The following is a 16,002-nucleotide window of genomic DNA, read 5'->3' as shown; positions in this document are numbered from 1 at the left end:
AAATTTATATTCTCTAATATAATTGTTGCATAGATCACGTTCAATATATTTCAAACTGAGCAAACTAAGTAAGCATTGTCCCTGTCAAATTATGACATCATAATTACGACACCAATTACGTCATCATTAACAACACCTATGCCACATGCGGAGTTCTTTACATTGAGGCATGTTTAAATTTTTTCCATGGAGCAGTTTTGGAGATGTAGAGATGCAACGTTTTTCAGTTTTCCAAGATGGTGCCTGTACCACGTGACCTATTGCATCATAATTGTCATTAAAATATTCTACAGGAGGAGGCACTTCTATGGTGACAATTTCGTTTACATCAGACCAACATTTGCAGAGAAAAAAAAATTCATACTAATGGGATGAAGTGTTATCGTTGTCGAATTATGATGTCATAACGAAGGCACCAATGACATCATCACTAACACATCTTATCCCCCATGGGGAGTACTTGACAATGAGCTATGTTTCAATTTTTTATATTGAGTGGTTTCAGAGATATGGAGGTACAAAATTTTTCCTGGATGGCACATGTACCACGTGACCAATGACGTCATAATTATCATTAAAATATTCTGCAGGAGGAGGTGCTCCTATGGTAAAAAAAAATTGTGTCAATCGGACCAAGAATTGCAGAGAAAAAACAATTCATACTGATCGAATCAAGCGATGTAATTGTTGAATTAGGACGTCATAAATAAGATACCGATGACATCATCATTGACGTGTTATACCCCATGGGGAATACTTGACAATGACCCATGTTTCGACTTTTTCCATTGAGCGGTTTGGGAGATATAGAGGTGTAACGTTTTTCCAAGATGGCGTCCGTACCACATGACCTATGACGTCATAATTATGAATAAATTTTTTCTTACAGGCGGAGGTGCTCCATGGTCAAATTTCGTGTCAATCTGACCAACGGTTGCCAAGAAAATGTATTTTTAAAATGCAGACGTACGCCACATGTACGGACACAACTGAATGCTTAACCCCGCTTTTCCCTTCGCGAGCGCAGGGTAATAAACACACACACCTGCTCACGCACACTCCTAGAATACCAGATCACGTGTGAGTAATAACTAAAAAAGAGCAGAGCAACCCATCAATGATGTGCCTTGACGTTTCTTTTGCTTGAGGTTTGCAAAAATAAAAAAAACTCCTCCATCTAACCTGAGCACCGCCACGTAACCGGAAGCGGCCACGTGGTGAATAAAAACCGGTATGTGCCGGGGATCGTGGTCTGTTGGCCTGAGGCCTGATGTGTAACGTCACCTGAGCCCGGGTCTGCTATTGCTTATTTGCTTAAAATTGAGGAGTAGATAAAGTTTTTACTTTTTGGTTGGAAGCACCTTCTTTCTTTAAAAATGTGTAATCCCAACCGCTCCTTTTACTATATATATATATATATGTATATATATATATATATATATTGTCCATATATATATATATTGTCCATATATATATATTTTGTCCTCGATATGCTGCACTGGAGCCTGGTGTTGGCTTAGCGGTTAGGGTGCCGGCTTGGGATCCTAGGATCTTGGGTTCGATTCCTGGTCAATCGCTGAATTAACGCCAGGGGTGTTGACTCAGCCTGTCATCCTTCCGAGGTCGGCAAATTGAGTACCAGTTCACTGGTAATTCCTGGTGTCACAAGAGGCGACTAACAGGGTTGGCGGCAGGAAAGGCATCTGGCCTTAAAACATCAACAACAACAACAGGCATTTTAAGGCCATTTCCCTGCTAGAGCGGGGGTTGGCCTTGCCGGCCCCAGGACAATCTTCTCCATTTTGCCCTATTTTCTGCATCTCCCCTTGTTTAACCCCCTTGCCCGCATTTCTTCTTCCACCATCTTTAGCCAAGTCTTTATAAGTCTTCCCCGTCCTCTACTTCCCTCTACATTCATTTCCATCACTCTTCTCAACCAGTCACTTTCATCCTTCCTCAACACATGACCAAACCATCTTAACCTGTTTCTCTTCACTCACAATCTGGCCTTAAAACATTGCTTCAAAAAAAGGGGACCACAGTGCCCAAAAAAGGCCAACCCCAACTCCGTGGGGGAAAATGGCCTCGAAAGGCGGTTCTATATGCTGCACTCGTGTAAACCTGCTATGACTGGACCTGTTTTGCTACAAAAGGAAGTAATTTGTCATTCACAGCTCTTCCACGAGTCTTCGACCCTCTCGAAGAAAAATAAAATATAAGAATCTACAGGCTGCTGAAAATAAACAGCCTTTTATTTTCCTCAGTTTAAGATGACAGATGGAAACCTTTGCTTTATATTTATGTTTTCCACCATTTAAATCGGTGATACTTGTGTTGTGACCTGTCACTGAGAGCGAAGTAGGAACATTCGCAGCAAGTTTGCAACACATGCTTGCATAAATGCTTCCGATTTCCTTCATATTCAGGATTATTTGGTGTTTCTTGGGTAATGGAATGGCAAACCACACAGTGTAACTTGTGCCAACAACCGCTTCAGCAGCACTGACGCTTTCTAAAGAATATGGTACATTGAGGGCCATATTGAGTGTTTGTGACGTTCTTTGAGAAAAGATGGGTTTTTTCACTCACTGATTTCTTTGCAGGATCCAGACAGATTATGGATTCTGCGAGAGCTCAAGGCAGCATCAATGTCATCCCAGCCTGGCTGGAGATCCAGGGCTTGACGGAGGAGTCGCTCCGAGCCGCGGTTACTGGATTGGGGATCGAGATCCTCGGAGCGCTCTGTGCCCGCGCCGAGCCCACTCCGGCGAGGGTTCGACTCTGTTCTTTAGCCACACAAAAGTTCACCTCCACCATGTACATCATACTCTGCCGTTTCATGGAGTCTTGCCTTGCACGGACAAGCTCAGAACTGGACGTGGTGTCCAGATATGCAAATGACGCACAGATGGGAAGACCCGCTGGAGTTCTACGGATTAAAGTGGAAGATGAATACTCCCTTGGCCCTGCAGAGCAGACGAGGGACTCGGAGGATGGTAAGTTGAAGCATGTACAGGCAGTACACTATAAATAATGTCACTGCCCATATATAAAACACTACAACAACATATAAAGTAACATCGAATATACCACTCCTTACACAAAATGACTTTGGCAAATACGAAAAACGTACTTACTTTTACAATTGTTTTATACCGGTAGTTACACGGCTTAGGATTTCCTAGGATCCTGGGTTCGAATCCCGGTCGATCGCTGAATTAACGCCAGGGGGGTTGACTCAGCCTGTCATCCTTCCGAGGTCGGCTAATTGAGGACCAGTTCACTGGTAATTCCCTGTTTGTCGTTAAAGGCGGCAAAAAGGGTTGGCGTCAGGAAGGGCATCCGGCCGTAAAACATTGCTTCAAAAAGGGGACCAAAAAACAACAACAACCATGGTTCCCGAAAAAGGCCAACCCCCGCTTTGCGGGGGAAAAATGGCCTCTAAAGGTGGTTATTTATATTATTATATTACACGACGATACACAAATATTGATCTGTTTTTCTCTCGTGTTTTCAGAGCCACTCTTGTTTTTTTGTTTTTTTACTTTATCTTCCTGAGGTTCAATCCTAAACAACATCAACTTTCTAAAACCCAACCAGACAAAAACTGAAATTTTGAAGAATAAAAAAACAAAAAACGTAGTTGTGCTCTTTAGATTAAGGGTGTAGTACTGGTGAAAAATTGAGAAAACTACATAGGTACCTTTGAGAGGCCTTTACACAAAAACAAAGTCAAGTTAATATCTAATTTTCAGTTTTTCTTGAAAGATATAATCTTGACTTTAACTCAGACGTTTCAACGCTTCTTTGTCATATTACATGCATATAATTTGCATAAATTAGACCGTCAATAAAAAACAAGGAAAAACAAAGAACACATTTCTACTTCTATCTTCTATGTCACCTATCATTCTTTTCACACAAAACTTGGTACATGTATTATACATGTGTTACTCTACTACCTGATGAGAGGATTTTGTGCAATTATGTCAAATGTTCACTCATTAGCTAATTATGCCAATTACCAGATAAAACTTGGTTGTCCTTCAATAAATCCACAATGGCTACTCCTATAAACAAAAGCCTTCATCATTTTAAAGGAAGTGATATTCTGAATATCCTGTCCAAATTTCAGCCCAAAAGAATGATGCAAATTTAAAGTTATAACGAATTTCATGCAAAATATTATATTTCTTGTAAATTGCGTGTAAAGATAACAATAATTAGGGGTACTTCTATGACCTCTAATAGCATGGTTCTTGTTTATAAGACTATAAGGAAACTGTTCAGCTAAAAAAAAAAATCACCTGTTCACCAGTACTACACACTGAACTTTCCTCCTGTTTTGTGTGTGTGTGTGTGTGTGTGTGTTTGTGTGTGTGTACACTCGGAGCCCGTTAATATGCGATCCATGGGAGCCAGGAAAATCGACCGTGTGCTAAGTGAGACCGTGTATTACCTATCTTCCAGCGCGAGCGTGGTGGCCACCATCCTGGATTGTGTCGGGTGACGAGTGAAACTAGGTACAATTTTTTTTAGATACATTTTCGTAATAAAACAACACATATGTAAGTAATAATACTTATACAATTTTTATTATACAAAACAATATACAAAAAACATAGAAATCAAGAAATATTGTTCAAAATACAAAACCATTTGCATGGGTGAGTGGGGAAAACGCGTTGCCTTGCTGCAGACGCGGATACGAAACGTCGATGGAGTCATCACTGGTGATGGTGTTTATACAATGTTTACACATATTTATACAATAGTGTGACATTGGGTGTGTTGGTGATGATGATTTAATCCATCAAGAAGTCATCCATTGACTTTTGCTTCTTGGAGCTCTATGAACCCTCCATAATGGGTTCATCCTTTCGTTGTAGAAACTGAAGGTGATATGATTTGAGTTGAAACGGATGCCATATTTATACGGGAAGCACTGACTGAGATGAGTCGGGGAGAGAGACAGTTGTCAATGCGTCTTGACACTTTGCAGTTCCCGGGCCCGGCCAGTGGAGATGAAAGGTTAAATCATCTTACTTATATAAACACTCGTGTCTATATCATATTAATAATAACTTGTGAAATGTTAAGTAAACCCAGAGGTGTTATGATCGTTATGTTGGTGTTATGAGAGCGAACTTTTACGCGCGTGATTTAAAAAAAATCAAGATGGCGGCTGCCGTGTACAATGTACTACATGCTCGATTCTTGTCATTTTTTGATTTTTTTCCAACTAATTTATCAAAATTTTTGGGTACCAAGGATCGACCGTGTGCTATCCGAAATCGCATATTAATGCATCGCATATTAACGGGTTCCGACTGTATATGTGTATATATTGTTACGTGCTCCTCCCCAACCCCCGGTCACGGTGTACCTCCGAGCCCCGAGAGGAGCCACGGCAGAAAAATATGTTACTCTGGGTTAGAAATCAATAGTGAAACCACACCAATGATTATAAACAAACAAATATTGTATTGAAAATCACACCAGAATAACAGTACAACCAATGCAATAGCAATCAAAAGTACACTTCATACATCTTATGATGGTACCATCAGCTTTTTTTTTTCTTTTTTCTTTTTTTTGTATACTGTATCGAGGCTCGTGAAAGAGCTAACATTTACTTCACAAACAAATCAACCACACAAACAAAATATATAAAAAGAGGGAGCGGAAAACAAGATGGGGAGAGAAGGGGAAGCACACAAACACAACATTTGAGAGCAGGGAGATGTGTGCAAGGGAGAGGGCTTGGGGGGAGGAGGCGTGGGAAGGGGGGGGGGGAGGGAGAAGTATAAAACACAAGGACACCGAGGACTTCCAGGACAGAAAGAAGTTGGTATTTCAAAAAAGTGGAATTGGGGTGAAATTAGCGGGGGTAGAAAAGATCAAGGTTTTGGATGGGGGAAGATAAGAGATGGTGGTGAACAGCTGTTTTAAAGACCTGGAGGGTGGAGTGGGATTGAAGAGAGTGAGGGAGTTTGTTCCAGAGGCAGCAGAAAAGAAGAATGAAGGAGTGAAGGTGAGCAGAGAGTCTTGATTTTGGCAGTTTGACCATAAGAGGGCTGCAGGCAGATCTTGTGCGACCTGTAGGAATATTTGCGGGGCAAGGCCAGAGAGGAGTCGGTAGAAGACGGAAAGACCACCAACCTGCCTGCGGTGAGTGAGTGAGAGGCCCTTGGAGTTAGCTTCATCGCGGGAGATTCCAATGATTCTGAATGCTTTGGTTTCAACAGCATGAAGACGAGCTAGGTGTGAGGCAGGAGCACCAGCCCAGAGGGGAGAGCAGTATTCCATTGAGCTGCGGATGAAAGCCTTGTATGTGGTGAGGAGCTCAGGTGTGCCAAGGAAGGACTTCGCACGACGGAGGATGCCCAGTCGGCGACTGGCTTTGGAGGCCAGATTTGAAATGTGGTTTTCCCAGGAAAGATCATGGCAGATAGTGAGACCCAAAAGCTTGAGTGACAGAACTTCTTGGAGAGGATTATTCAGAAAGTGGATGGGAGGGTTGTCCAGTCGGTCTTTTCGGAGAGACATCGTAAGAGTGTGAGATTTGTCAGGATTGAAAGACATGTTCCACTTGTTTGCCCAGTCTGTGATTTTGTCCAGGTCTGCAGAGAGTGAGGAGGCTGCAGACTGCCGATCTGAGGGATGAAGAATGGAGCGACAGAGAGTGGAGTCATCAGCAAAGAGATACAGAGGATTTTCAAGAGAGTCAGAGAGATCATTGATGAAGACCAGAAAAAGCACAGGACCCAGAACACTGCCTTGTGGAACTCCAGCCTGAACAGGAAGAGGAGATGAGAGAAACCCATTCAGGGCCACACGTTGACTACGACTAGAGAGGAAGTCCGCCAGCCATGCGTGGAGATTTCCATGGATACCAAAAGAGGAGAGTTTGGTGAGCAGAGCGGGGTGCCAGACCGTATCGAAGGCACGTGATATGTCAAGGGAGACTGCTCTAATTTCCTGTTTGGCATTGAGGACCTCCATCCATTGTTGAGAAAGCAGAAGCAGCATGTCCAGAGTCGAGTGTCCAGGTCTGAAACCAAATTGATGATCAGAGATCAAGCCATTGGAGAAGAGGAAAGATTTCATATCTGAAGCAATGATGGATTCCATGACTTTGCTGATAATTGGGAGAAGGCTAATTGGTCTGTAGTTGCTGGGATCTGTTTTTGCACCTTTTTGTGCAAAGCGGTGATGTTGGCAGATTTCCAAGCAGATGGAAGATGACCTTGAGCAAAAGAGAGGGTGAAGAGAACAGAGAGAGGGAGTGAAAGAGCGGAAGAACAGGATTTTAGGACCCGTGGGCTGATGCCGTCAGGTCCAGTTGCAGAATCCGAGTCGAGGGTTGACAGAAACTTTTCCACCTTGTCAGGAGCAAAGGACACAGAGTCCAGGAGCAGCTGGGTATGACTGGGTACGGTGGGTACAGAGAGGGATGGGTTTGGGACACAAGACATAGGACACAGGACACAAGCTAAAGCCAGATAACTCACTGCGTTCCCAGTGAGTGAAAAAGAACCCTCCTCAATGTCTCTATAACTCCAAGGTGATCCCCTCCTGCGAGTAGTGATGAGACGATGAGGCGAGTAATGAAGCGTAGGCAAAGCGTAGACAGTCAAGTGGTCCAAACCAAAGGTAAACTGGCAGCGGGATGGGAAGTCCCAAAGGCCCCCTCTAGACGTACACGTTCACAGTTCAATCAGCGAACCGCAACGTAATCCTCAAATGCCGCGTTTGCGCACACACATCCCCGACAGACGACAGGATGGTGAAAAAAGCTGACGCATAGCAAAAACCTTTTTCAGTGAGCGAAGCGTGAGGGTCAAAATGGCCGACGGCTCTTACTTGAGGCGAAGCAACCAAGCGAGGATTCTTCAGAATCTCAACGCCTAAACCTGACTACGCAGGTTTCTCAATCCTCTAGCGATAACCCCTATCGCTGGAAGGTCCTTTCAAGGAAACTCGAAGTTCACTCGCGACGTTCGTTCGATAACGCTCGCTATCGAGCTGGAAGCCACGCTTCTTGTCCGACTTTGCTCGCCACGCCTCTTCTTCTTCCCCTCGTCGTCTTCCGGTTCGGTTTCCTGTATCATTTAAAGTTAACCTTTTAAACTTTTGATAACTGTTCGTGAATACTACCTTTTGAAGATAATAATCAAAGAGGAAGAAAAGAGGAAGATCGTAAAATCAAAGAGGATATAGTGCCTTTGGGCTTCATGAAAAGCGCTATACAAAATAAATGAATTATAATAGTACATAATATCAGAAATATGTCAAGTGGAGGAAAACCCCAACAACGGAAGTGACGAATCCGTAACACTATGATGGTACCATCAGGTTCGTACAATATAACTCACTGTGCTCCAAGTGAGCGAAAAGAAGAACATTCCCCAATGTCTCTATTCCGGCATCAAGCCCAAGTCGATCCGCTCCAGCGATCGTCAGAATGATGTCCAATCATGACCAGAATCCTGTTCGGATGGCAGTCACAGTCACGCGGCCAAAGCTGCGTAAAGGTGCCCTCAAAGCGACGGGGAAATCACACCCTCGGGTATGGACATTTCATGGCTCCAAGCCGGCGAACCGCAGATTTACCTTCAAAATCCACGTGACACACACATACACCAGATAAACGTCTGGATGCGGTGAAAATGGTTGAAGCGAAGCGAAAAACCTTGAGCGATGCACAAAGCGCGCGAGTCAAAATGGCCGATGGCCCGCTCTCGAGGCGCAATGGCACGACGATGATTTTCCTCGGAATCAACCGCCAAAACCTGACACGCAGGCCGATCTGTCACAGCGATAACAACTCTGTCGCAAGAATCCCTTTCCCGGGAAAGCCGAAGTTCGCGAGTGACCTCCGTTCGTCAACGTTTGCTCCAGACCTCGAAGCAGCTAGGCTTCTTCCCCGACTCACTCGCTCCGCCTTCCTCTCCTCCTCTTCCTCTTCGTCGTCGTCCGGTTCCGGTTTCATTTAAAACATTGACTTTTTACCTTTTGAAATAGTAACCCCTATCTCCCTTAAACGACAACAATAATAGTACATGGAATCAAAAATATTTACAGTGCATGAAAACCACAACAACGGAAGTGACGAATCCGTAACACTTCCCCCCCTCAAGAAAGAAAGTTTGAACATCGTGAAAACTTTCTTTGCAGGCAAAAACTCTTTTAACAAACAAAAGTAAAACTCACACCCACATCATCAATTCCCGTGAGCAACGATAAATTAATATTTCCCAAAATAAAGCAACAAAACTTCCAAACAACCTACAGAAATTTCCAAAATTAGTTCACTCTGGACAAAGCATCAGCAACGACATTGTCCCTGCGTTTTACATGCTCAATTTCCAAGTTGAACTCCTGCAAAGCCAAACTCCATCTCATCAACCTTTAATTTTGATTTTCATTTTTTTTTTTTTTTTGAATGAAGGTTAAGGAGATGCGATCAAAAATCCAAAGCAAAGCAAATCTATAGCACTTTTTGAAGGAGGCCGAGCTGAGAGCCAGGTTTCATGGTGGTTGGGTGGTGAGGCCTGGAAGTATTCACTGCATGGACGCATTTAGGAACGTGGAGTTCACGGGTTAATCCGTGTAGGAATCTTGGCTCGGCTGCACCTGAGCACTCAGTGCTTCCAACTCTTCTCTTGATCATAAAAATCATAATCACAGTTGTAGAGTCGGGTATTGTAGTCACGTGAGTAGCGGTCCCCATCTCGGCTACCACCGTAATAGTCATTCCGTCGAGAGTTGCCAAAACTGCGATGCTGCTGCTGGGAGGCTCCGTAGTAATCACGACTGTGGCCACCACCAAAACTACTACTCCCACCCCAGGAGCCATTGCCACCCCTGAAACTACCTCCACGTTTTCCTCCTCTGTAGCCCCCTCGACGCCCATGGCCTGCCTTCTCTACTGTTATGGTCCGACCATCCAAATCCTTGCCATTCAATTCCTTTTCTGCATCTTTGGCATCCTTTGTGTTTTCAAACGTGACAAAGCCAAACCCTCTCGACTTTTGCGTCTCCCTGTCTTTTATCAGCAGCACTTCCAAGAGTGGTCCATATTTGCCAAAGATAGAGTCCAGAACATCTTCACTTGTGTCAAAGTTCAGTCCACCTACAAAGAGCTTGCCAACATTGCCTCCATCCATGACTTGTGTGTGCTGACACTTAGTTTCAGGGTACTCGACAAGAAGTTCCTGTGCAAAGCTTGACGTCAGTACCTTCTCCTTCTCTTCAGAGCTCTTCCTACCCATAGCACGAGTCGCGGCACAGGATGGAAAGATACTCGGAATCTCCTGCTCTAACTGTGCGGTGTTATTTTCCATACTAGTCTTTTCAACAAACATCGGATTACCAGAAACTCGACCACCGGCCAAATCATTCCCGATAACAAAAGAGATTCACTCTACAGGAAGAGTGGCTTTTAAACCTACGGTGACCGGTCCTGACACCAAATCAGACTTCAAATGGATGACAGGAAGTGGAGCTTTAACATAGCCATCAACCCCCTGTAAAAGAACACTAACACCAGTTGCAGTCTTCTCTGACAATGGCAAAATGCCTTCAAGCATCAAAGATTGATGTGCTCCTGTGTCCCTCAATACCCTAACAGGTCTCTGGTTAGACAAGTCTCCATCCAGTGACACAAACCCCTCTGAAATAAAAGGTTTGTAACCCTCTTGAACAAGGTCGTTCTGTGATGCCGTAACTTTGGCATGGGAACCTTCACAAGGCACTGTCCTCCAAGGACGATTTCTCGCATTGGCCAATGCATTCGGAGTTGTACTAGTCTGACTCCGCTCCTGATTTTTCCTTTTCAGGGCATAACATTGGGACATCAAATGCCCAGGCTTCTTGCAAAAAGCGCAAGTAGGTCCGGAGGAAAAACTCGTGGTCTGCCTCGGGCCCCCCGGAAGATAAGTCTGTTTTGGAACTGTAGTCTTCTGATCCATAAAAGTTGCGGTATCAGATTTGTCCTCGTAGTCATCTCTAGGCCGCCTCCATGAATATTTGTTCTCCGAACCTGATTTACTATAACTCCCCTGGCTAACTCTAGGCGGGAAGTTAGGTTTGTGGAACCCCATCCTGTGTGTCAAGCCATAGTCATCTGCCACAGTTGCTGCCTCATACAATTCTGGTACTTTCTTTTCATCCAGATGTACTTTAATGTCCGCGTGGACACACTGTTTGAATTCCTCCACCAAGATCAATTGTCGCAACAGTTTGAAGTCTTTCCCAATCCCCTTCGAGTCACACCACCTATCAAACATGGTTTCCTTCATTCTGGCAAACTCCACATGGGTCTCACTCTCCCTCTTCCTGGCATTCCTGAATTTTTGCCGGAAAGCTTCAGGGACCAATTCATAGGTTTTGAGAATGGTTTTCTTCACTATCTCATAATCTGCACATTGGTCAATCGGTAAAGCCGAATAGATATCTTGAGCTTTTCCCACCAAAACACTTTGCACTAACATAGTCCAGGACCCCACAGGCCATTTTAGCATTTGAGCCACTTTCTCAAAGTGTAAAAAAAACTTGGCTACCTCCTTTTCATTGAAGGGTGGAACCAGCCTCACATGCCTATCAACATCCCAAGTGTTTTTTTTTTCTTTGTTTTTTTTTTTGTATACAAGATCGAGGCTCGTGAAAGAGCGAACATTAATCACACAGAAAGACAAACAGACACATAAAACAAATAACATCGGGAGCGGTAGACAAGATGGGGAGAGAGGGGGAAGGACACAAACACAACATTTGAGAGCAGGGACCGAGAGACATGGAGACATCGAGAGATCTGTGGGAGGGAGAGGGCTTTGGGGGGGAGGCATGTGAAGGGGGGGAGGCATGTGAAGGGGGGAGGCATGTGAAGGGGGGGGGGGGGGGTGGGAGAGGTATAAACATATGGACACTGCCAGGATTTCCAGGAAATAAGTTGGCATTTCAAACAGGGTGTTCTGACTAGTTGTCGAACTAGCCGGCATGGATACTACTTCTCTCCGTTCTCCCATTAATTCCAGCTCCTTGAGTTTAAGTTCCTTCTGATACTCCATGTCACGTTCCTTTAACTCCCTTTCGGCTCTCCTTTCCTCTGCTCTTTCCCCTGCTCTTCTTTCTTCTTCAGCTCTCCTTTCCTCTGCTCTTCTCTCTTCTTCAGCTCTCCTCTCCTCTGTTCTTCTCTCCTCGAGTTCTCGTTCCTGTTACACTCTTCTTTCCTCGAGTTCCTTTTCAGCTCTCCTTTCCGCTGCTCTTCTTTCCTCGGCTTTCCATTCCAACTCTTTTAACCTTTCCTGGCTCTGCAGTTGCATCTCCATTTTCCGGAGCTCCACATTTTCTTTTTCCTCAGGTAACCAATCCAAGGCTACCTCTTTCCATGTTCCTTGTCCCACCAGAGATTCTACCACCAATGTCTGCATCTCTGCTTTCTTCATATGAGCTCGGACCTCCAAGTTAAAATGTTTGGCCAATATCAAGAGTTCCGATCTTTTTAACGCTTGGAACTGTGCCTCATTAGGGAACGCCGCAAACTTTTCTGCGTCAAACACCATGGTGACTATTAGTTAGCACCTGTTAACCTTCACACAAAAATTTTCAAATTTTTTTGACAAATTTGGGAATGTTAGAAAACTTCCAAATTTGGGAATTTTGGGAATGTTAGGGAATTCGATCCCGGATGAGTGTTAGGGAATTTAATCCCGGACAAGGATGTTAGGGAATTCAATCAGCAAAGACCAGCCCCCAATTTCTCTTAGCAAAAACGAGCCCCCAATTTCTCGGACGAGCCCCCAATTTCAATTTTGGCCAATCCCGGACGAGTCCCCAATTTCTGTTACGTGCTCCTCCCCAACCTCCGGTCACGGTGTACCTCCGAGCCCCGAGAGGAGTCACGGCAGAAAAATGTGTTATTCTGTATGTCAAAAATCAATGGTGAAGCCACACCAATTGTTACCATCAAACAAATATTGTATTAAGATCACACAAGAATAACAGTACAACAACAATAGTAATCAATTGTACAACCAATATATATTTCCCATGATGGTACCACCAGGTTCGTACAATATAACTCACTGTGCTCCAAGTGAGCGAAAAGAAGAACATTCCCCAATGTCTCTATTCCAGCATCAAGCCCAAGTCGATCCGCTCCAGCAATTGTCAGAACGATGTCCAATCGAGACCAGAATCCCGTTCGGATGACATTCACAGTCACACGGCCAAAGCTGCGCAAAGGTGCCCTCAAGGCGACGGGGAAATCCAAAGGCGCCCTACAGGCGACTGGGAAATCACACCCTCGGGTATGGACGTTTCACGGCTCCAAGCCGGCGAACCGCAGATTTACCTTCACAACCCACCCCCCCCCCCCCCCCACACACACACACACACACACACACACACACACACACACACACACACACACACACACACACACGCACACGCACACACACACGTCTGGATGCGGTGAAAATGGTTGAAGCGAAGCAAAAAACCTTGCGCAATGCACAAAGCGCGCGAGACAAAAGGGCCGACGGCCCGCTCTCGAGGCGCAACGGCACGATGATGATTCTCCTCGGAATCAACCACCCAAACCTGACACGCAGGCCGATCTGTCACAGCGATAACAACTCTGTCGCAAGAATCCCTTTCCCGGGAAACCCAAAGTTCGCTAGTGACCTCCGTTCGTCAACGTTTGCTCCAGACCTCGAAGCAGCTCGGCTTCTTCCCCGACTCACTCGCTCCGCCTTCCTCTCCTCCTCTTCCTCTTCGTAGTCGTCCGGTTCCCGTTTCATTTAAAACATTGACTTTTTACCTTTTGAAATAGTAACCTCTATCTCCCTTAAACGACAACAATAATCGTACATGGAATCAAAAATATTTACAGTGGATGAAAACCACAACAACGGAAGTGATGAATCCGTAACAATATATTGCGGTTTTAGAACCCACACTTGTAAATATGACATCAGTTGTAAATATGACATTAAAGGTTAAAGGTAGCACCCCTAGTTAGTCCACAAGCAACACGTAGGCCACCATAGGACTCAGTTTTTTCATTAGTATGTGTTTTAGATAAGGCCGTGTTTCCAATAGTTGAATCTGCGTTGCGGCGATCAAATAAGAGTAGGTCCCAATTCCGTTCATTTTGCAACCTCCATCTCCAAGCGACGCCATTACGCACCCCTACAGTCGGTGCCTCATGACCCCTCCCAATTCTGTTACGCGCCGTTGTTAGCGCTCGCTCAAACGACGCCATAAGCCATGCGGTTAGGCCCGAGGAAAAAGGGGGCGGAACGCCAAGAAGAAGGTGTGGCATGTCAACCAGTCATCAAAGGCGTGGCCGGTAAGCCCTCACCAGCCAACCAGGGCTGAGGTAACATCGCTAGCAGGCGTGGCTTTGTGGAGCGCGGAGTGATCGCGTGGCGCGTTATATAAGCGCGAACGCAAAGCCCTTTCACGGACTTGGTCGGGAGAGTGCATTGCAAAGGGACTACTTGTCGGGAGCGCTGGTTGTTTCAAAAGACTGATACGGAGCGCACATTTGGAAGAGGACTCACTCGCTGGCGCTGATAAGAGAACTTGGAGAGGGTGCGTTTAGCACGACCGTACAAATATTACGTACGCAGGACACCAGCCTCCCCCCCCCCCCCCCCCCCCCCGCTATATATAAGGTCCGGTCGCGTTCCAAGATATGCGGAGCTGCCTGCCGGGTTTCGCCGCTGGACGGGAGCCTCACCTGGAGCCTGGACCCCATCACCGGACCCTCTACCTGACCATCCACCAGCTACAATCCCTGTGTGAGTGTGTATGTTTGTCCTGGGGTAATACGTTAAGACTGTTTATAAGACTGCCCTGTGTGCTGCTTCTTCCTCTTCCTTTAATGTACATTCTTTAGTTACCTCTTCTTTCTGTACATTTGTAATAAACCCATCTTTGTTCTTCCTACTTTCTTGGTTTCCTCGCATCCGTCCTTTCTTCCATTGGGTAAACGTGGCACGATCTAACCGCTCAGAATCGGGTTTAGTCTCATTGTTAACGGCTCGGATCGCGGATTGCTATCCGCTCGGCATTTTCCATCTTATCCGTGGTCGAGCGGGAGTTATCTCCTTGCTTTACGGCTGATGGCAGTACTTCGGTAATTGGACTAAGACGCGACCAACAACCCTACTTACCACCGACCGGAAGGAACGTTATAACTTCTAAGGACTCGGGTCGGTCAGTAAAAGACAAGGGGATTAACCACCCCTTGATAAGGGGAGCGCCGACCCCCGAGATCCGTAACAATTGGTGTCGGGGAGTGGGATTTGGAACCCGAACCAAATTTTTTATCATCTGAACAAATTTGGTCACAATTTTGAGCGGCCGAAATTTTTATTAACATCCAAATTAAATTGTGCCATTTGATAACCAAGGCGATCGGATGCCGGTGGGGGTAGATTAAGAGGGGGTAGAGTTAACCCAGGACCCCCGGGAGGAAGAAGAACAATTGGGAGTATTGGAACAGGGAATTGAAGAAGGTGCGGTAGTGGGGGTTGCAGGCGCACAAAATGGCGGCGCCGCGCACATGGCAGCGGAGGCCGAGCCCGCCGTGGCGACTGGGGCCGCTGTGCAAATCGGGTTTGACCTCAGATTATTCCTGACCCAACTGCATACAAAAATGGATAGAATGGGGGAGCAAGTGGGAAACCAATTGAGGGAAATTGGGGGATTAGATAGAAAAATAGGGGGATTGGAAAACAAATTGGGAGGATTAGAAAGCAAATTAGGGGCTCAATTGGAGGACATGGGTGGCCAAGCCCGAGAAATTAACAGGGGGTTAGCGAGGGAGGAAGCCCAGTATGAGATGAGACAGATGGGGAGAGGCAGAGACCGCGAGTTGAGCGGGAGGGGCGCATTTGTACACGACGAGGTAGGAACGCGGTGTGAGGAACGCGGGAAAAGCGAGCCTGAGCGAGGCACAGTTAAATGGACCAGGGTAGAAATTGC

The 16,002-nt window shown here is 45.5% G+C and overlaps 1 protein-coding gene across 1 annotated transcript in view; it reads left to right on the top strand.

Annotated features, from left to right (window-relative positions):
* Positions 1-16,002, top strand: part of LOC137417320 (uncharacterized) — a 71,075-nt gene that overhangs the window by 10,523 nt on the left and 44,550 nt on the right. The window contains exon 5 of the mRNA XM_078770470.1: positions 2,604-2,996. Coding sequence (XP_078626596.1) covers positions 2,604-2,996 — 393 coding nt within the window. The remainder of the gene's footprint in view (positions 1-2,603; positions 2,997-16,002) is intronic.

This window comes from Myxine glutinosa, chromosome 1 (genome assembly GCF_964187855.1).
Source record: "Myxine glutinosa chromosome 1, kmMyxGlut1.1, whole genome shotgun sequence".
NCBI lineage: Eukaryota > Metazoa > Chordata > Myxini > Myxiniformes > Myxinidae > Myxine > Myxine glutinosa.
The sequence above is the reverse complement of the archived record's forward strand: the minus strand, read 5'-3'. Positions and strand labels throughout refer to the sequence as shown.